At 50.4% G+C, this 21,436-nt stretch overlaps 2 protein-coding genes across 10 annotated transcripts in view; one reads left to right on the top strand and one right to left on the bottom strand.

Moving 5' to 3' along the window:
* PLXNB1 (plexin B1) overlaps positions 1-8,877 on the top strand; it is a 29,322-nt gene extending 20,445 nt beyond the window's left edge. For 7 of the 8 annotated variants that reach the window (XM_045990433.1, XM_045990427.1, XM_045990430.1 and 4 more), the window contains 10 exons: positions 575-743; positions 1,038-1,141; positions 1,214-1,298; positions 1,536-1,708; positions 1,898-2,058; positions 2,164-2,311; positions 3,903-3,967; positions 4,110-4,185; positions 5,009-5,083; positions 6,265-8,877. In XM_045990433.1, the coding sequence (XP_045846389.1) occupies positions 575-743; positions 1,038-1,141; positions 1,214-1,298; positions 1,536-1,708; positions 1,898-2,058; positions 2,164-2,311; positions 3,903-3,967; positions 4,110-4,185; positions 5,009-5,083; positions 6,265-6,369 (1,161 nt within the window). In that variant the 3' untranslated portion in view covers positions 6,370-8,877. The remainder of the gene's footprint in view (positions 1-574; positions 744-1,037; positions 1,142-1,213; positions 1,299-1,535; positions 1,709-1,897; positions 2,059-2,163; positions 2,312-3,902; positions 3,968-4,109; positions 4,186-5,008; positions 5,084-6,264) is intronic. The other variant, XM_045990426.1, reaches the window with a different exon arrangement.
* A 7,142-nt stretch (positions 8,878-16,019) lies between these two features.
* The window catches only part of FBXW12 (F-box and WD repeat domain containing 12), a 42,291-nt gene continuing 36,874 nt past the window's right edge, over positions 16,020-21,436 (bottom strand). For both annotated transcript variants that reach the window (XM_045991464.1, XM_045991466.1), the window contains one exon: positions 16,020-16,427. In XM_045991464.1, the coding sequence (XP_045847420.1) occupies positions 16,328-16,427 (100 nt within the window). In that variant the 3' untranslated portion in view covers positions 16,020-16,327. The remainder of the gene's footprint in view (positions 16,428-21,436) is intronic.

The raw sequence follows: 21,436 nt of genomic DNA, 5'->3' as shown, positions 1-21,436 counted from the left end.
GCTTTAGACTGGCTTAGCAGGACAGTAGCTTCAGGGCCAGTCCTTGAGGCGGAGGGCCTGAAGGACCAGTGACCACGAAACCCAGGCCAGCTCTGTCAGACCCGGCCATCTCGTCCTGTGGGTGGCTTTCTCCTTAGGGCAGGCCTTTCCTCAGTGACCCACACGGGGCGTCTTTGGGAAAGTCTCATTCAGGCTCCACCAGACCTGCTCTCTCTGAGGCTGGCAGGGACTTGCCGCTTCTCACGCCGGCTTCTCTCGGGTGCCCCAGCCTGACAGTCATGCCAGGAACCTGGGGTCCTGAGTTAAGAGGGCCTTGTGTACCCTTGTTTTTTACTGCCATTCACTTACCTAGTGCACTGTGTTAGGTGCTGGGGTCATGGCAGAGGGAGCCTCTATCCCTCTGGGGCTGGGGGCGGGCGGGGGGGAGTTGGGGACAGCGAAGAGACAAGAATTAAAGACTCTTCGGTGCCTGGAGGTCGGAGGCAGTGGCTTCCTCATGGTTGTCCCTGTCCCTGCGTTTTGGTCAGCAGAGGTGCAGCACGAGCCATGACTGCTGCCGTGTGTGCCTCCGTAGACCCTGAATGCACTGTTGGCTGTGGGGCCTGGCGCGGGAGAGGCCCAGGGGGTGCCTGTGAAAGTCCTGGACTGTGACACCATCTCCCAGGCCAAAGAGAAGATGTTGGACCAGCTTTATAAAGGAGTACCTCTGGCCCAGCGGCCAGACCCCCGCACCCTGGATGTCGGTGAGGGTGGAGGAGAAGGGTAGCCTGGGGGCCCGAGCCAGAGTGAAGGCTGGGCTGGCCCTGACTTAGCCCTGCAGGGGCGGCGTATTGCTCAGTGGGCGTGGGGCAGAAGTGGACTGCAGAGTCCCTCTGCCAGGACAGTCTCTCACATGGCGAGGGCCCACCACCCTAGTCTTTGCAGAGCGTGGGGGAGGCTGCCCCCTGATGGTGGGTCTGTGCCCCTGTGGAGGAGGAGGTAGGCCCCACCTGCAGGAAGGGTGTCCTGGGAGCTCTCAACCCACCTTGCTCTCGCAGAGTGGCGGTCCGGGGTGGCCGGGCATCTCATTCTTTCCGACGAGGATGTGACTTCGGAGGTCCAGGGTCTGTGGAGGCGCCTGAACACCCTGCAGCATTACAAGGTGGGAGGGGTAAGAGCAGGAGGAGGGGCGGGGGGTGGGGCTGGTGGAGGGGTCACCGGCTGTGATCCGCAGGTCCCAGATGGAGCGACCGTGGCCCTGGTCCCCTGCCTCACTAAGCACGTTCTCCGGGAAAACCAGGATTATGTCCCTGGAGAGCGTGAGTACTGCCCACCCCCTTTCAGCCCTCACCCGGTCACTGTTCTCTGCCCTCGCTTTGCCCAGTCCCCAATAACAGGCAAAGTCCTCTGGACCTTAGGGTGGGCGTGTGTCTACTTCCCTTCCACGGAGAGAAGCCCTCAACCTGTGCCTCTGCTCCTGGAAGTTGGCAGGACCCTGGGGGCCCAGGGAAGGTGGTACCTGATGAGGGGTGAAGAGCTGTGGGGTCTTGGCACAGGGACCCCAATGCTGGAGGATGTGGATGAGGGGGGCATCCGGCCCTGGCACCTGGTGAAGCCGAGTGAGGAACCAGAGCCCCCCAGGCCTCGGAGGGGCAGCCTACGGGGCGGGGAGCGTGAGCGCGCCAAGGCCATCCCTGAGATCTACCTGACTCGCCTGCTGTCCATGAAGGTGGGGCAGGAAGGGCGGGAGGGAGGCTGGGGTCAGGGCCAGGCCAGGCCACAGGTCTGGGCTGCAGGGGAGGACGGCTGCTTAGGAGATTTGGAGTGGTGTGGGGCTTGCATGAGCATGGTGCCACGGGGCGTCCGAGGCCAGGCTGGGGCTGAGGCCCCCTCCTCTTGTGCTTCCCCTCCCCCACAGGGCACCCTGCAGAAGTTTGTGGACGACCTCTTCCAGGTGATTCTCAGCACCAGCCGCCCTGTGCCACTTGCTATCAAGTACTTCTTCGACCTGCTGGATGAGCAGGCCCAGCAGCACGGCATCTCCGACCAGGACACTGTCCACATCTGGAAGACCAACAGGTGGTGGGGGGGTGGTGGTGGCTGGAGCCAGGTGGGCCAGGTGTACCGGGGTCTCCTCTCCTGCTTCCCCCGAGCGCTCACCGGCCATGCCTGCCCCACCCGCAGCCTGCCCCTGAGATTCTGGATCAACATCATAAAAAACCCACAGTTTGTGTTCGATGTGCAGACGTCTGATAACATGGATGCCGTGCTCTTGGTCATCGCGCAGACATTCATGGATGCCTGCACGCTTGCCGACCACAAGCTGGGTCGGGTGAGTAGGTCCCGCCGGATGCGGAGAGCACACCGGCAGGCCGGGGAAGCAGGAGCCGGGGCTGGGCAGTGCTGTGTGCGCCCAGATTCCGGGCTTGGCTGACAAGGTCAAGGGGGAGGGCTGGGGGAGGCTGGTGACTGTAGCCCCAGGCTGGACTTTGTCCCCAGGAGGTGGCAGGGCCTCATCTTCAGAGATGACCCTTCCAGAACCAAATCCAGCAGGCAGCCTGGAGCTGTTGTGGGACCGTAGAAGCCACCTGTCCGCCTGGTGGCCCCCATGTCACCTCGGGCTCCCCTTCTCCCAGTCGGGGCTCACCGTAGCCAGAGGCCCAGGGATCCGGAGTGACTCCCACTTCTACATGGGGCAGAGGAGGTGTTTGGCTGCCAGTGCAGTGCAGATGGGAGAGTCTGGGGCAGCGAGTGCCCGGTGTGGAGCAAGGTGCTGGTGAGAGGAGCTGAGAGGCAGATGGGCGGGGCCAGGGCCGTGTGGTAGCCTGCAGTGGCGGGGTATTGTCACCGCAGTAAGAGCCAGCAGAGTCGCAGGACAGATAAGGGCACATGGCTGCAGCTGCTCAGGTCCCCAGCAGGCAGGGCGGGTGGCTCCTCAGGCCCGGGAAGGGAGCCTGTTACCTCTGGAGAGATCAATTTCTAGGCCTCTGTGGAGAAACAGAAAGTTCAGTTCTATTCTGTAGTGCTGTCTTGTGGGACCCGTTTTTGTTCCGTGTGTTCCCGTCACTCCGTCTACAGTGAACAGAGAACCACGGGGGCCACCAGGACCTGGGGCCTCAGTGGGTGGTGCTGCGTGGTGGCGGGTTCTTGCCTGACCTTCACACGGCCTCCCCTTGCCTGCAAAAGTGCAAATGCTTGCCCGGTAGCTCAGCAATAGCCCAAACCGGGAATGCCAAGCGTCCCCCCACGGACAGCGGCTGAGAAGGCACGCGTGCTGGCTCAGGCCCAGGGACTCGCACCACCGCCCACACAGGGGCGCCATCTTGCCTCACCCTCCCCGCAGCTTCGGGGTGAGGCAGCGGGTGCCGAGAACAGAAGTGTGCTGCCCGGAGCCCACGGCTGGGGGGCAGAGCTGGGACTGGAACCCACTTCGGAGGTGGGGGATAGATCTGGGTGTGTCAAAATTGTGGGTTCTGACTGGAGAGACCTGCTTCAGGTGCCAGCTCGGCCACTCGGGGTGGGGTGGAGTGGGCCATTTACTAAATAGTGGGGTTAGTTTCCTGATCTTGAAGATGGTTACCTGGGGAATGAGCAGCACCAGGAGAAGCAGCACCAGGGCCCCACACGTCGCTGCACCCTCCCGGCCTGCATGTCTCCTTCCTGCTGGGTGCAGGTGGAGGCAGATGGAGCTGAGAAATGACCGTGGAATGATTCGGGGAGAAGCTTGGGATGACAGGAGCAGAGGCTGGACATCGGTGTGGGGGAGGAGCGGAGGAGGTCCTTGCAGAAGGAAATGGCCCGGGGGCACCAACTGTCCCAGGTGCCTGGGACTGAGGAGTTCTGGGGATATTTGAAATGGGGGAAAACCAGGACAGTCAGTCACCCTAAGGGGGCTTTCCTCTTTCTTTCCTGCTGGTGCCCAGGACTCCCCCATCAACAAACTTCTATACGCTCGAGATATTCCCCGTTACAAACGGATGGTAGAAAGGTAGGAGGGTGAGATAGTGGGTCTGGAAAGGGGATGGGTGGACAGACGGATGGAGGTTTGTGGCTGCAGCCCAGGGGTGGACCCTGGTGGGGTGAGCATGGCTCATTATCTCAGCAGCCACCATACCCATGGTCCCTGACAGGTACTACGCAGACATCAGGCAGACCGTCCCTGCCAGTGATCAAGAGATGAACTCCATCCTGGCTGAGCTGTCTCGGGTATGGCCCTCCCTTTGCGTCTTGGGTCGGGCACAGGTCTCCCACCGTGAGGATCCTGCTCTTTTGCCAGGAAGCTCTGGGGACCTCAGCAATCCTGTGAGCTGGTTGGGGTGGGACCCATCCCATCATCAGAAATGCAGAATGTTCCAATGGCCACTATAAAGACCAGGGCTCCCAACACCTCACTACAGAGCAGCAGAGGCTTGTCACTGAACCTGACTCAGCCAGGTGCTGGGGGGCCTGCAGCCATGCTGGGGTCAGGGGACGGTGGGTCCCAGGCAGTGAGGTGGCCGGGGTTCAGTCCCAGGACGGCCCATGCTGGCCTGCTCTTGCCTCCGTACTGCTCTGCTGCCCTCAGGGGTGCAGATGTGCCCATAAACCATGCCCGGTAACAACAGCCTGGTGGCAGTGCTGCATGGGGGGGCTTTGTGTGCTCACCTGACCCCCCAGGACCTTTACAGCTCGGGTGATCGCAGCCCCGTGGCCCTGACGAGGAGGTGCAGACTCCCAGATGGCCCCATAGAGGGGCCGGATGTGACCTCACAGGAGATAGGAGGGAGATCAGAGCAGACCGACACTGGGTCACAGTCTGGGAGCAGCACCTGTCCCGCGGGGCCCTGCCACCGTCGGGGACCCCAGGCTCCCAGCTGACACCTCAAGGGGAGAGAGCCAGGCCCTATTCACACTGCAGACCTGGGAGCCCTGATGTGCTGATGGGGCTTTCTGTGCAACACCTGTCCCTTCTGCTGCCTCGTCCCCCGCTTCCTAGGGAGTCCTGGGGCTGGTGACACCCCTCATCTCCCATCTCTTGTCTCCTCCCTAGAACTACTCTGGGGACCTTGGGGCACGAGTGGCCCTCCACGAGCTCTACAAGTACATCAACAAGTACTACGACCAGGTGGGCAGACCTGCACAGAGCCCCGGGGCCTGATGGAGAGAGGGGCGGGACTCATGGTCCCCGGACATGGAGCAGGGGTGCACACTGGTGCTGGCTGTGCTCACCTGGCCGTGCCCTCTCCGTCTGGGCTCCTCGGCCGCAGCAGGGATCCCAGGCCTTGGGGAGGGGCTGCCGGGGATCTGCCGTGGCCTGGAGGTGGAGGGGGGCACATGCTGGGAGGGACACACAGCTGCCACCCATATCCCCACCCTGCCCTGACTCGCATCCCTCCTGAGTCTGCGGTGGCAGCATGCCGAGCACGGCCACCTGTGGGCTGCCCGCACTGCCAGCGGGGAGGGTCCTGCCGGGGGCGGGAACGGGCACAGTAGAGCCAGGGAGGGGGCTGTCTGGGCCCTTCCTGGAGCAGGCCTCGAGATCAGAGCACCCACGAGTCAGCCAGCTAGGTGCCTGCCAGAATCGCACACCCCGGTGTTTGTGTGGCATCCGCGGCGTGGCTGTTGCTGTTAGAGATGAGGAGCCTGCCTTGTGGCCGAGGCTTGGAGTGAGACAGTCATGCCACAAACGAGGGATGCACAGATGTGAATGCGAGCACAGCGGCTTTGCTCCAGCAGCGCGAGCCCCTGCCTGAGGGAGGCAGGGGGTGGGGGTGTGAGGCATCTGGAGGCCCCTCCCAGACCCTGCCGTGCCCCCCGTGGCAGCCCCTGCTTGTGCTTTTGTAGTTGGGGGTGTGGGGTTGGGGAGCTCCCCGAGGGTAGGATCGCATGGGGCCCACCGTTGCGGGGTCCCTGCTCCTTGCCCAGTGCCTGGTAATAGGAAGTTAGGAAATGCTTCTTGCCTGGTGGACAAAGGGAGCCACGATGGCTGGAACAGGGCTTCTGGGGGGTTCGTGGCAAAAACGTCAGCATGGTGGGTGCAGGTGGCCTCCACTCAGCACGATCTTACCCGTGGAGGCAGATGCTTGTTACTGTGAGTGCTAAGTACTGAGTAAGGTACCTCATTCTCACCTCTGGAATCCTTAAAACCCTATGCTGACCTCACCAGCCCAGCCCTGAGGAGGTGAGGGGGCTCGCTGTGTTCCCGCGCCCCCGCCCCCAGCCACGCCACAGCATCTGAGGCAGCCCGTGGACGAGTGTGGGGGAAGGTGGTGGCGGGCACCTCTGACTGGCTGGTCTTGGTTGCAGATCATCACTGCCCTGGAGGAGGACGGCACGGCTCAGAAGATGCAGCTGGGCTACCGTCTCCAGCAGATCGCAGCTGCTGTGGAGAACAAGGTCACGGACCTATAGGGACCTGGCCAGCCCTGGCCTGTCGTTTGCCTCAGCCCTGCCCAGGCGGCCCTGGAGCCGTGAGGGAGAAACTACCTTCTTAGATGCCTGTAGTGCCTGACAAGCCGAGTTAGTGGAAGGTGGCTCCCAGTCCCCCTGGGGGCTCTGGCCTCCGCCCTGCTGGACCTGCCTCGCAGGCCTGGGGCCTTGAGGCTGATCGGGTGGGGCCCAGCCTGCTCCCTGAGCCCAGCGACCCTGTGGGCTGTTTTGTGTGTGACGTCAGTCTGTGGGGAGTCAGGGACTAAGGGCTTCCAGAGAGTGGCTGGTGGGGCCTCCAGCCCCTGGAGAGACTGTACTGTTCTTGTACACTGGCCTTTATCCCACTGGGATGCAGAGGGGGAGGAGGAGAGCCCCACTTCCTGTCCTGCCCTCCTCTATCATCCCTGACCTCAGTTTAGCTGCCTCTGGCCTTGTTGCTGCTGTCACGTTCCTAGGTCCGAGAGAGGAATGCCTTTGCTAGGCCGCTGCAAACTGACCCCTCCGCGGGGCTGGCTGCGTCCGGGCCACCCTGCCTCAGAGGCAGCCCGTGGTGAGGGCCACTGCTGCAGGCGCCCGGGGGAGAGTGGCGGCCCCACTGACCCAGATCTTCATTAAAGGATAACACACTGCATGGCGTCTGATGTGTGGGCTCGGCCCAGCCCCTCTCCTGGTAGGAGGCGGCAGCCTGCCTGGCAGGCCCCAGGGGGAGGGGGGATCTGTACCCTGGGTCGCGCGCGCGCGCGTGTGCGTGAGTGTGTGTGGGGGGGTGGTTCTCATCACCCCCACATGAGGCTGCAGCGCGAACCCCATCCAGGGTGGTCTGGGGAGCCTGCAACCCGAGGCGGGGCGGTGGGGACCAGTCTGAGTCCCGTCAGGGGCCCTGCCTCGTCTGCAGCACAGGTGTTCTCAGGCCGCCGTCCTGTCGTCTTGTCGTCTGAGAGGAACTGGAGAGGAGGACACTAGTACACGTGACTCCAGGCACAGTGGGTCTTAGGGCGCTTATCCGTACTCCTGCTTCCTGGCTCCCCACACCCTTCTTGCCTGGGACGTTTGAAGGGGCTCCTGGATATTCCAGGCGTCCGGGGTGGGGGGCCTGACCCAACCGTCTCCCTGTGTGAAGGCCTCCTTGGGTGGTGATTCCTGATTCGTAGCTGGAGGTGAGCGTTGAGACTCTCTTGGTCGGGTCTTGTGTTGCTGGATGGGCCTGTTGGTCTGGGGCTCGATGCCCCTTTGACTCAGACCACTTTTGGCCTCAGCAGGAAGAGAAATGCCCTCAAGTCTTGACTTGGCTCTCCGCTTACTCCCCAAGCCCAGAGACCCCCAGGCTCTCTTCCCTTCTGACCAGAGTCCCCACTTCCCACTCGGGTCTTCACAGAGTTTGAAGAGACCAAGGCTGGTAGGATTCCAAGAGGAGTCCCTTCCTTTCCTCACAGTGGCCCTAAAGCCATCTCAGAGTCCTTGCCCCTGAGACAGCAGGAGCCACGCTGATCTGTCTGTGCCCACTGTGGTCACAGCTGCTGTTCTCTGCCCTGAAGCCACTCCCTCCCCACTTCTGCCCCTCAGAGAGGTCAGCAGTCAGGCCCCATCCTCTGGGAGCCTGGGAGCTTCGGTACTTCAAAACAAGGAAACCAGGTGCCTGTGTGCCTGGGAGGGCTGAGCATTGAACACGCTCTGAGTCGTTCACTTCACCGTCTCAGCCTTCTCAGAACGTTGTTCTAGATAAAGCAGAGAATGAAAACGTACCATGATAACGTAGGAATGTCTAAGTCCTCACTCAGATGCCACAGCTGAGAACAGAGAGCTCCAGCTGCTCTGCGATTGCCTGCTTGGGTCTGGCCACATTTCAGCATCACAGCTGTCAGCCAGACTGACCAGCGTCTTCCTATGTTTCTGATGAAGGTGGCAAACGCGTACTCTCGTGGCTTGGTATCTCCCACAATCGTGTTAGTGTACAATGGACCTTGTTTCTCACCGGGGGCGCCCTTAGGGGTTAAGAAGTGACTTGCCTTCCTACGTGAGCTTTCTCCAATTTAAATACTGGAATAATTATCCAGGCAAGATCTGGGAGTTTTGATGACTTTTTTGGCATTTAAAGAACTGTGCTCAATGGTGTAATAGCTGAATTTGTGCTGATAAATCGTGGTATCATCTTGGAAGCCACTTGAAACCCTGGGAGTGGGCAGAAGGACTCCAGATCCTCCTGGGCAGCACTGACAGATGGCTGTCGGCTGTGCTGGGGGTCACAGGGTGGGCCTTGGCTGCCCCAGGGTTCTGGTTGGGCGCCAACACTGGGGTAACCAGTACCTTTTCACCACCGCCCCCAGCTTCTCCTTAGGCTAACACATTTCAGAATAAATTCAAACCCAGACCTTCTTCTGGTTCTGCTCCATGGATCTCCCTTTGAAAGCGTCTTGTTCTAATTAAGGATGGTGGCTTATCCCATTGCAAATATTTACCGGAAATCTAAGGCAAAGATAACATCTTGGTATTTGAAAGGAATTTGTTCCATGATTGCAATTTGGGGGGTTTATTTTTAAGTGTTTGGATTACCTGACTGATATGTGTACTTGAAGCAGAATGATCTTTGGGCTGTCCTAGCAGCCACAGGTCTAGGAACGGGCGGGAGGGTGTGGGGACTGGATCCCTGGGGAACTGGGGACTTGGGATGGTGGTGTACTGCCACCTTCTGGTCATAGTGTGGAATTTGATCAGAGGCTGCTATGGGTATTTCTTTGGAGTTCTTTAAAAATCACAGCAATGAAAAAAAAATCACAGCAATGAGATTTAGTAGTGCTGGGGCTCAGGAGGTAACCTTGCCTTATCTCTGAACTTTGGTTTAGATGTGAGATACATGTAAGGAAGTAGCTGAGTTGGGAGGGCAAAGCAGAGGTTAGTGACCACTGAAGCCTTTTCACCCCTAAACTGGCAGGGGCACAACCCCGTAACGGGCCCATGGGATGTGCCGGGGCTGGGTGCTCACTGATGCTATAGAAACCTGGTACCTGACTTCCTGGCCAGGCACCTACTATGAAAATGCCGCAACTCCCAAATTCTTCTCTTCCCCACGATCTTTGGCCAGGAAGGCCGGATACCTGGATTCTAGTTTGAGTTTCGCCTCCCCTGACTTGCTGGGCCTCTGGGGAGAAAGGCAGGAACGTACTGGTACGTGTGACCCTGTGTCGTAGGATGGGACCCCAAGTTGGCAGCTGGCAGGATTTAATGAGGAAGTGTTTGTCAAGGGCCAGATCCATCCAGCTCCTGGTGGGAAACTGATGGCATAACCCAGAGAAGAGGTCACGGAAATGGGCTTAGCAAGATAACTACTTCCAGAGGTGCGGGGGGAGGTTGAATCCATCCAGAGGGAGTGACTTGCTCAAGATCACCCAGCGAGGAGGACTAGAACCAGCTTCTGACTCCCAGACGGAACCTTGGAGTCTTGCTGCATCAAGCTGCATTCAACCTCCTACCCTGCCCTTGCCTGGCAGGGAGTGGCGCTCAGGTTCCCGGTGCCACCTCCCACACCCACACCCCTGTGTCCCCAACTCTATTATTGGACCAGGTCTTTGGGTCTCTTGGGGAACCCATCAGGCCCAGGTTTGTCTGTTTCTTGTACATTATTCAGTCTTGGTTTCCTATCTCCTCCCCTCCTCCTTGCCTCCAGTGGTTATGTCCATTTCTCCTGTTTTGTTGGTTTTGGGTTTTTTTTTTTTGTTCCTATATTTGAAGGGAGTCATATTTAGGATTTTTAAATCTTTGTGTCAAACTTTTTAATTGAAGTATAGTGGACATATTAATTTCAGGCGTGCAACATAGTGATTCAACAATTATACACACAATGAAATGCTCACCACGGTAAATGTATTAAAATATTGACTACTTTTTGTCCCTATGACTTATAATTGAGAGTTTGTACCTCTTACTCCCCTTCACCCATTTTGCCCATCTTCCCCACCCTCTTCCCCTTCTTAGGCAATCACCAGTTTGTTCTTCGTGTTTATGAGTGTTTCTCATTTTCGTTTTATTTTTTTAGTATATGTGCTGCCGAAGCGAGCACTCGTTTTATTTTTTTTAGATTGCACGTGTAAGTGCAATCATATGGTATTTTCACTGAGCATACTAGATCTATCCAGAGCCATCCCTATTGTTGTAACTGGCAAGATTTTATGACTGAGTAATAATCCATTGTGTGTCTGTGTGTCTGTGCATGGGTGTGGAATCTGTATCTGTTCAGCCATCGATGGACAGAGGCTGCTTCCATGTCTTGGCTATTAGAAATCGCGCTGCAGTAAACATAGGGGTGCATATCTTTCTGAATTAGCATTTCCGTTTTCTTTAGGTAAGTACCCAGAAGTGGAATTACTAGATCATATAGTGTTTCTATTTCCAATTTTTTGAAAAAAGATTTTATTTGACATAGATCACAAGTAGGCAGAGAGGCAGGCAGAGAGAGAGAGGGGGAAGCAGGCTCTCCGCCAAGCAGAGAACCCGATGCGGGGCTCAATCCCAGGACCCTGGGACCATGACCTGAGCCGAAGGCAGAGGCTTTAACCCACTGAGCCACCCAGGCGCCCCTCTATTTCCAATTTTTTTTTAAATATTTTATTTATTTGACAGAGAGAAATCACAAGTAGGCAGAGAGGCAGGCAGGGAGAGAGGAGGAAGCAGGCTCCCTGCGGAGCAGAGAGCCTGATGCGGGGCTCGATCCCAGGACCCTGGGATCATGACCTGAGCCGAAGGCAGAGGCTTAACCCACTGAGCCACCAAGGCGCACCTATTTCCAATTTTTTGAGGAAGCTTCAGACTGCCTTCCAGATGACCTTCCCATCAACAGTTCCCGGGGGTTCCCTTTCCTTCACATCCTGACACTGGTTATTTCTTGTCTTTTTGATTCTAACCATTCTGATGTGTGTGAGGGAATGTCTTACTGTGTTTCTGATTTGCATTTCCTTGACGAGTAATAATGTTGAGCATCTTTTCATATGTCTGTTGGCCATCTGGGTGTCTTCTTTGGAAAAGTGTCTATTCAGGTCGTCTGCTCATTTTTTTTTTTTTAAAGATTTTATTTATTTATTTGACAGACAGAGATCACAAGTAGGCAGAGAGGCAGGCAGAGAGAGAGAGGAGGAAGCAGGCTCCCCGCGGAGCAGAGAGCCCGATGCGGGGCTCGATCCCAGGATTCTGGGATCATGACCTGAGCCGAAGGCAGAGGCTTTATCCCACTGAGCCACCCAGGCGCCCCTCGTCTGCCCATTTTTAATTGGTTTTTAATCGGATCGTTTTTTGGTGTTGTAGAACTTGTTTTATTTTGGATGCTATTTGGATATGTTATGAATTTTAATATTCTATTAACCCCTCATCGGATGTATCATTTGCAAGTATCTTCTCTTATTCAGTAGGTCGCCTTTTTATTTTTGTTGGCCTTCTTTGCTGTGTAAAAGCTTTTTAGTTTGATGCAGCCTCAATTGTTTATTTTTGCTTTTGTTTCCCTGGCCTGAGGAGACAAATCTAGAAAATGTTGCTAACACTGACGTCCAAGAGATTTGTGCGCACCAGAGGTTGGTTTGCATTATTACCGGGTGGATGCCGGTGAGTACTTTTCACCAGTTGAAAGAGATTGGGTTTTACCAATTTTTGGTGACTGTGAATACAATGGCTATAAGCATTTATACAGAGGCTTTTGTGTGATCAGTTTTCATTTCTCTTGGGTACTTAGAAGTGGGATTGCTGGGTGATATGCTAAGTGTATGTTTTATTGCATAAGAAATTGCCCAGCTCTTTACAAAAGTGGCTGGAGCATGTTGTGTCTCGTGTCGGGGAGTTCCGGCTGCTCCACATCCTCTAGCTCTTGGCACTGTCCATCTCCTCCCTAGCCCCCCCAATCTAATAGGTGTACACTATCTTCTTGTTGCAGTTCTAATTTAGATTTCTTTAATGGCTAGCAACGTTGAGCCCTTTTCATGAACTTGTTGGCCTCTTGTGTATCCTCTTTGGAGAGGTAGCTGTTCAAGTCTTTTGCCCGTTTTTACTTGGGTTGTTTTCTTGTTGAGTTTTAAGAGTTCTTTATATATTTGGGATGTAGGACTGTAAGGGCTCAAAGGATGTGAAGGGCTCATCAAGGAAAAAGAACAAGAGGTTGTAACACACACAAACTTTACTAAGTGTTGCATGGAGGGGAAGTTCCTCATCCCGGGAGACTGTCTGGAAGCTTGTGGTGCTAAATAGCTAAAACTCTGCTTGTTTGGGCCATTTCCAAAAATAAAATTTGAATTTGGTGCCAGTTGGCTTTTGAGGTAACAGGTCTCATGCCTGTTTTTGGAGCCCGTGATAAAGCATGCTCAGGATCCAGAAACCTGTAAAGTCACAGACTAGGATTTCAAAAAACCTTTATTTTCCTAGCCAGTCTGCCCCTTTAGTAGTAGAGAACCAGGAGAACTGATCTGATCTCTCTGCTGAGTCCGCACACCAGTATGTGGTGTGTGTCCCTTACTGTGAAATTTGCTGAATGTAGTTCAGCCCCAGGCAGGAGGAGGTGCTGACAAGCACTAGAGCCGCGGCCGGGCCGTGTGGTTGCACTGGTAAAGGTCAAAGGGAAAGACACGGCCAGAGAGAAGGGGTTAAAGTTGAAGGTCATCTGCAGGACATCTCTTGGGTTCTCTGGAACCACCCATATGGTGCTACCCCAATTCAGGGCAATTAATTCTGTTAAATAACAAAAAGGCAACCATGTAAATTTTAAGGGTCCAAGGGGCTTTATTAGTATATGTGCTGCCGAAGCGAGCACCCAAGGGGCTTTATTAATCCATTTGTGAACTGGGCAGCGTTTCCATCTAGTGAGTAAAGAAAAGCTCCAGCGGGCTCCAAAAAAGGAAGAGTTTTTAAAAGTTAGATTGAGAGTGGGGAAAAAGATTATTAGCGAAAAAAAGGAGATTATTAGCAAAGTATCCATGTTTTAGGCAAGGTCGTTCTCCAGGAAACAGCAGTAACTTTCCTGGTGCTGATCAGGAAAGTCCCACGTAAAGGTGACATTTCTGGGGGGCTGAAACTGTAGCTAGGTTAGGACCCCAAGTCCAACCAAGACCTGATACCTTAACCTAAGAGACACCATGTGGGGTCTGTGGTTTCCTTTTTCACAGTTCCATATCCCGGGTGTCCGGAGCAGGTCCATTGGCTCCAGTGGCCGCAGCAGAGCGAAGTAGATGGGGGCTAGAGAGGCTGCCTCGCTCTCTGGTGAGGTCTTTACTCAATAGAATGTGTTAGTCAAATCTATAAACCCCTTGGATTAATCCATTCAAGCAATGATATCTGGAAGGGAAGTTCCTTTTTTTTTTTTTTAAAGATTTTATTTATTTGACAGATATCACAAGTAGGCAGAGAGGCAGGCAGAGAGAGAGGGAAGCAGGCTCTCTGCTGAGCAGAGAGCCAGATGTGGGGCTTGATCCCAGGACGCTGGGATCACGACCTGCGCTGAAGGCAGAGGCTTTAACCCACTGAGCCACCCAGGCGCCCCTGGAAGGGAAGTTCTAATAAGAGGAATAGCTCTGTTTCATTCCCTGTAGCTATAGTAAGCCCCCACTCAGTAGCAGTGGCTTTCAGCACCCGCCAACCCAGGGCACCAAAAGAAGAGGTGAGGGGTGCGTGAGGAGTCTATACCCCTTCTGTAACTAAGTCAGCTAGGCTAGAGGGCAGGCACCTTCCTGGTACAGGTAGGGGAAGATTAACTCTTCCCAGAAGCTGCTTCCCGCCCACGGATCCCGTGGCTGAGACAAACAAAACCTGGCCTGGAATCCCAGCGTAGGTCAAAAGTGGACTGCCAACGCCCTGTGGGGATCCTTACAAAAAGGAGGGGCTAAAATGCCATCAGGTCTATTATTTCTGTGGGTTCTTAAATTCTTTTCACCACAATAAACCTTGGTCAAATTACCTTAATGGGTGTGACCTCTGTCTAGTCTTGGGACCTTGACGTCAGCTCCACCTCCAAGGGGAGTGTGGTTACGGTTAAGAATTCTCTGGAGGGAATGGTTTCTTTGTTTTTATTCCACTCATACCTGATGCTGAGAGAGGCTGCTCTCCCCATCATCCTTCTCCAAGGGATAGACTTCCCTTCAGTTTACCTACAAGGAAAGGACTGTTACTTTTCTGAGGGTCCCGCACCTTACAGATCTGTGACCTGACCTCGACGTTGGCAGGGGTCCTGTGCTCCATCATGGAGTCCTTTAAAATTCTGTGAATAAGGCATGCAGCGTTTCTGGACTTTTCTGGAGTTGCCGTTTTTTATTCCCCAGCTAAGAAGGTTTCTCTTCAACTCAACCCCCTTTGCCATAGATTTTAAGGTTTTCTTTTGCCTTTGCAGTTTTGAACAATGTTTGGTGCTGTGTGTAGAAAGTTTTCTCTGCTTATCTTGGCCAACTTTTTCCCGGAAATGAGAGCCCAACAGCAATTCAGTTTTATCTCTAAGTTGTTCAAATATCGCAGGCGCTGTGGGATCCTGTTCACTGTTTCCTCGGACAGATGGCGTTCTTTGTGCTCATGCGCCCATAACCCACAGATCCTTGCCTCTGTCCCATCTTCCATCCACCTCCATGTCCTCCGCCACATACCCCCTTTACGGCAGAGATTCTAATCAAGCAAACAGCCTCACGGGCTTTCCTTTCCTTATTCGTGACGGCTACATTTTTTTTGGTGGAGGTAAAATTGGTATAGGACAGGGTCCTCATTGCAGGTGTAGGCTAGGGCGGCTGCTTAAATCGCTTTTCTAAATGACAGTGAAAAGGATCTTTAAAAAAACACAGATCTATAAAATGTAAGTCTGTGTTTTACCACAGAAGAAAAAACAAGTATTTGGGTTAGACCCTGCAGCTGTCTGTGTGACTTGACACTTTGACTCCCAGCCTGTGTCAGTACGCACTCTCCTCCGGACTCTGATTTATCTCTAGACCAGACGTGTGACTGTCCCAGAACTGCCAGGTGCTGTGTACAGCGCATCTCCTGCCAGCTTCTCCATCCAACCTTGTCCATCTCCAGAGACCTTCCACTGACTTCCTTTCCTTTATCCTCCTGGTCACAGCTTCAAGTTTATTTTGAAGAAGAGGGAATGGTGGGCATTTTAAGAGCCCAGAAACCCACACTGCTCCTTGGAGAAATCTACTGAGATTTCATTCTTAGGAGAGTAGTATGTCCCCCTCATGTCTTCTTTCTTCCAGTCCTCAGGACAGCAGACCCGTGGGTCTTAGGCTTGATGTATTAGTACTCTCTCCCCGAACTCTGAATCCTGAACCAGTGACACAACCTAAGGGGCAGGTCTTTTTCCTGTCCATGACAGTGGCTGTAATGAAATGTGAGTTGAAACTTCTTTGTGATTTAGCTTTTGTTGTATGTCCTATTTCCTAGTCCTCTTGGACATCTTATTACTATCCATATTCTGAGTCACTTTTAGCTGCCATTGAGTATCAACGTCTATGTTTTTCTAATACATTAATGTTTTGCTTACATTTTAGAGAATATGGACTAATACAGGTGACCTTCACTTTTACTATTTTCTTAAAAGTAGACTCCACGCCCAGCATGGGGCTTGAACTCACAACCCTGAGATCAGGAGTTGCATGCTCTACCGACTGAGCCAGGCGCCCCAGATGCCTCCGCTTTTAAACCTGCCTCAATCTGAAGTCATACTTCCCCGCCCTCCCCCATATAAGCTCCTTTTGAATTGATTTGTGACCAGCTATGTTTTACTCCCCTAGTATTCTATACTCTCCCTGCTAGCAAGGACAGAGGACAGCCTTCTGTCTGTGTAGTGCATCTATTACAGTGTCTGATTTACTATAGGTAGTTAAATCATTCCTTCTTTCCTAAGATCACTAAAGAGTCATTCTCGGTTTACAAACAGAATTCTCTTTACTACATTGAGAGAGATGATGTAAGGTTAATTCCATTAGTTTCCACATTACATACGCAAAGAATACATCACCAGAATGCTAGATTCACGAAGTCTCGACACCACACATACGATGCTCATGTTATCGCATATTGCTTTGGAGACATAGCTGCCAACAGGAAAAGACAAGATCATCAGTGGACAAGTGGGAAAGTAGTTATATCCATTGTTGATACTACTAAATGTGAACCTGACACAGATATGGATATTCTTCCCAAATCAATTGGTCCTTTGATCACTAGAGTTATTCTTAGATTTGGTTTTGACTGCACAGATCTGACACAGTTATGGTGATTATTAATTGCAAGAGTCACCATCCCAACCTGCTCGAGATAACACTGCCAGAATTCTCAAGATAATCTAGCAAATCAGAGATATTATTTAGTAATGATGAGAGAATATTTTTAAAGGGCTTTTTTTTTTTTAAATTCATTGGAAAGTGCTAGCAAGAGTATGAGCAGGGGGAGGGGAGAGGGAGAAACAGACTCCCCACTGAGCGGGGAGCCCCACACAGGGCTTGATCCCTGGGCCCAAGATCATGACCTGAGTGCACGTAGATGCTTAACTTACAGACACCTGAGAGAGAATAGAGAGAGAATTCTGTTCCCTTTGCTGATACCTGCCCTCTTCCAGGTGAGTACTAAAAGAGGCCATGCCTCCCTCCCCATGGGGGTGATGTAGACATTGTGGGGCATGGCCCTGTCAACCATTCTCGTCCTGTACTGATGAGGTGATACTCCGACCCCTCTTCTCCAGGAGTCGAGAAACTGGGGGGGGGCGGGTAGAGTTCTGTTGACCATCCCTGCCTCACACTAACCCAAGCAAGGCTAGTGCCTTTACCCCTCCCCTGCAAAGACTGAGGTAGAGCCCTGTTGCCCATCTCCTCCCCTGCACTAAGGTGAGTAGAGGTGGCCCTCCTTCCTCTTGCCTTCAAGCACCACAGAGACAAGTAATAGCAAAAAAACTCCTCAAATTTGGTAAACCTACAGAGTAAAAAAGTCGATCCAACCCAAGCTAGTTAGATTCAAGGAAATCTACAACACATTAAATTTCTGAAAACTAAAGACTGCAAATAACTTGAGATTTCCTCCCTGAATGGCCCAGCAAGAACATCTCAAATGAAAGCCCTTACTCCCCTCACTCTTCTTATCCTCCTTCCTCCTTCCTTATGCTCCTTCGCCATGCAGTCAAGTACACTAGATGCCAGTTCAAGCATGACTACTAAAGGTAGTGCTGCCAAAGATGGTACACCGACCACCACCGCACCAAGTCCACCTACTCCAGTTTCTGTATCAAGTGCAGTTAGAGCCTTCACTGTCACGTCTGCAGAAAGCAAACCAAGCACAGTTGCAAAAACATCACCTAGAGCTACCATGACCATCATCTCACCTGTAAGTAGTAACTGGAGCACAACAGCTCCTTTTCCAACAACACAAAAGACAAAATCACTTGAAATCAGCCCGAGAAAAATGACACTTATCTACAGAAGAACAACACTTCGAAAGACAGATCTCTCATTGGATACCGTAGAAGCTAGAAGGAAATAACACAACGTTTCCCAAATGCTGAAATAAGTTAATTACACCTGTGGAAAGACAGGTCTGTGTACAATATGCATAAAAATCACAAGCCAGTTAGATGTTGTCTATAAGAAACCCATTTCAGTTGGGGCGCCTGGGTGGCTCAGTGGGTTAAGCCGCTGCCTTCGGCTCAGGTCATGATCTCAGGGTCCTGGGATCGAGTCCCACATCAGGCTCTCTGCTCAGCAGAGAGCCTGCTTCCCTTCCTCTCTCTCTGCCTCTCTTGTGATTTCTCTCTGTCAAAAAAAAAACAAAAAAAGAAACCCATTTCAGTTATAATGATATAAGTAGACTGGAAGTAAATAAATGGGAAACAATGTCACATACAGACATTACTCAAGAGAGCAGGAGTAGCTAAGTTAATAACAAAGTAGACCTCAGAGCAAAGAAAATTGCCAAGGACAAGGAGAGACATTACACAAACATAAGAGGGCCAACCAGCCAAGATGACATAATAATACTAAATGTATATGTACCAGATAACAGCTGCAAAATACATGAAATAGAAACTGATGGAGTTTAAAGGAAAAAGAGATCCATATTTATAATCAGAAAATTTAGCCATCTTCTCTCATAACTGATAGAACCACTCAATCAATAATCAGGAGGGGTATGGAGGAACTGAAACAGATAAGACGATGCCATTGGCAATTACGGAACATTCCACCCAACAAGAGTAGGGTACACATCCTTTTCAGGCACAAATCAAATATTCACCAACATACACCATTCCCTGGTCATAAAGCAAAGTTAGACAGAAGGAAAAAAATTGTGGAGTATGCTCTCTATAAGTGATTTAAACTAGAAATCAAAAAGATAGCAATAAAATATACAAACACTTGAAAAATAAATAAATTTTTGAACAATCCATGGGTCTTTACTCCTGAAACTAATATTATATGTAATATTATCATAAATAATATGATAATTGACTAAGTAATTAGTCATTTCATCTAACTTGTTCCTTTTAGTCTTTTACATATCTGTAGATTTCAACTCCTTCACTCCTGATACTGGTCATTTCTTTTCTTTTTTATTATATTAATATTATCATAAATAATATTACATATTATTAATACATAATTATATGTATTAATATTATATGTTTATTACATATATTAACACATAATTATATGTAATATAATACATATAATATTAATATAATAAAAAAGAAAAGAAATGACCAGTATCTGGAGTGAAGGAGTTGAAATCTACAGATATGTAAAAGACTAAAAGGAACAAGTTAGATGAAATGACTAATTACTGGAAAGCCACAAACTACCAGAATGGTACTATCATCTGAATGGTACTATAACCATTAAAGAATTCATAGTTGGGGCACCTCGGTGGCTCAGTTGAGCATCTGACTTCCACTCAGGCCTTGATCCCAGGGTCCTGGGATCCAGTCCCATGTTGGGCTCCCTGCTTGGTGGGAAATCTGCTTCTCCTTCTGCTCCAATCCCCTGCTTGTGCACGTGTGCTCTCTCGCTCTCTCTCACACATACATGCTCTCATGTATGCTCTCAGATAAATAGAATCTTATAAAAAAATTCTTTAAAAAAGTAAAGAATTCATGGTTGTGGGGCACCTGGGTGGCTTAGTCAGTTAAGCATCTGCCTTCAGCTCAGGTCATGATCCCAGGGTCCTGGGATCTAGCCCTGCTTCAGGCTCCCTGCTCTGTTGGAAGTCCATTTCCCCCTCTTCTTCTCCCCCCAACGCCCCCCCCCTCACAACTCCCTCCTCTCATGCATGGGCTCTCTAATCAAAATCTTAAAACGAAAAACCAACCACTGTAATTTGTCTTGTTAACAATCTAAAAAGGAAAAATCATATGCTCAGGAATTGGTGCAGGAAAACCATTGGCAAAATGAAACATCTATTGATGATAAAAACCCTCAGCACACCAGAACTAGAATGGAACTTCCCCAACCTAATAAACGGTAATTACAAGAACATATAGTGAATTTCATAATTGCGAAAGACGCAACACTTTCTAACAAAGTCAAGGAATCTGCTCTCCGCTCCAGTGTTGTTAGTGGAGGGTTATTATTATTATTTTTTTTAAGTAAACTCTACACTCAACGTGGGGCTTGAACTCATGATCCCAGGATTAAGAGCTACATGCTCTATCAACTAAGCTAACCAGGCACCCCTTGTTACTGAAAGTTCTATCCAATGCAGTAAGTCAAGAACAAGAACTAAAAGACATACGGATTGGAAAACAAGGGGAAAAAAATCTGTTGACAGATGACATAATTGTATACATGGAAAATCACAAAATATCTACAGATTAATAAGAGCTATTTGACTAATAGTTTAACGAGGTTGTAGGATATAAAATTAGTATTTCAAAAGCCAATTATTAGTGAAAAATTGAAAACTGAAGATATTACTGTTACAGTAGCACTCAAACCACTAAATACTTATAGTCTTACAAAATATTTGCAAAAGCTGTATCCTGAAAACTACAAGACACCTGATAAAATAAGGAAGACCTAAATAAATTGAAGAGACATAAGGTTCATGGATAGGAAGACTCAGTTGTAAAGATGCCATTCCCCCCCGCCCACCAAAATTTATAGATCCAATAGAATTCCAGTATAAACTCCAGCAGAATTTTTGTGCATCTGAGTAGGATTCTAATTTATTTATTTATTTAATCTCTACACCCAACGTGGGGCTCAAGCTTATGACCCTGATATTAAGAGTTGCATACTCTTCCGAATGAGCCCCTAGTTTTTTTAAAAATTCCCTTAAGTAACCTCTATAACCAATGTGGGACTCAACCTCACTACCCCAGATCAAGAGACACATGCTCCAAAGACTGAGCCAGCCAGGGCCCCCCCCACCAGCAGAATTTTTGTAGACATTTACAAACTTATTCTAAAATATATGTAGGGAAAAAAAACACACACACAAAAAAAACAAAAACAAAAAATATGTTGAAAACAAGGGAAACAGAATAGCCAAAGTAATTTTGCAAAAGAACAAAGTGGAGGACTCACATCATCAGATTTTAAAATTTCTATGAAGTTATAGTTTCAAAGTAGTGTGTTATTAGAGAAAGGATAGATACATAGGTCCTTGGGACAAAAGAATCTTGAAATTAACATATCTATGTTATATAACATTAACACATATACATATAACATATACATACAAAATTAAAACACACATATATATGTTATATAACATGTATATATGGTCAATTTTTGGCAATATGTAAAGGCAATTCAATGGAGAAAGAATTTTTTCCCCCACAAATGGTGCTGAATAATTAAATACCTGTATGTAAAAAAAAAAAACAAAAAAAAAACCTTGATCTATATCTTACCCTATATAAAATTTAATTTAAAATGGATAATAGACTTACACGTAAAATCTCAAACTGTACAATTTTGAAACAAAGGGGAAAACCATAGTGACCTCAGGTTAGGCAAAGATTTCCTAGATACACATCCAGAGCCCAATCATTTTAGAAGAAAAATTGGAGATTCAAAATTAAGAACACCCACTATTTGAAAGACACTGTTAGAGT

Source organism: Meles meles, chromosome 20 (genome assembly GCF_922984935.1).
Source record: "Meles meles chromosome 20, mMelMel3.1 paternal haplotype, whole genome shotgun sequence".
Classification (NCBI taxonomy): domain Eukaryota; kingdom Metazoa; phylum Chordata; class Mammalia; order Carnivora; family Mustelidae; genus Meles; species Meles meles.
This window is presented reverse-complemented; position numbering and strand designations above follow the sequence as displayed.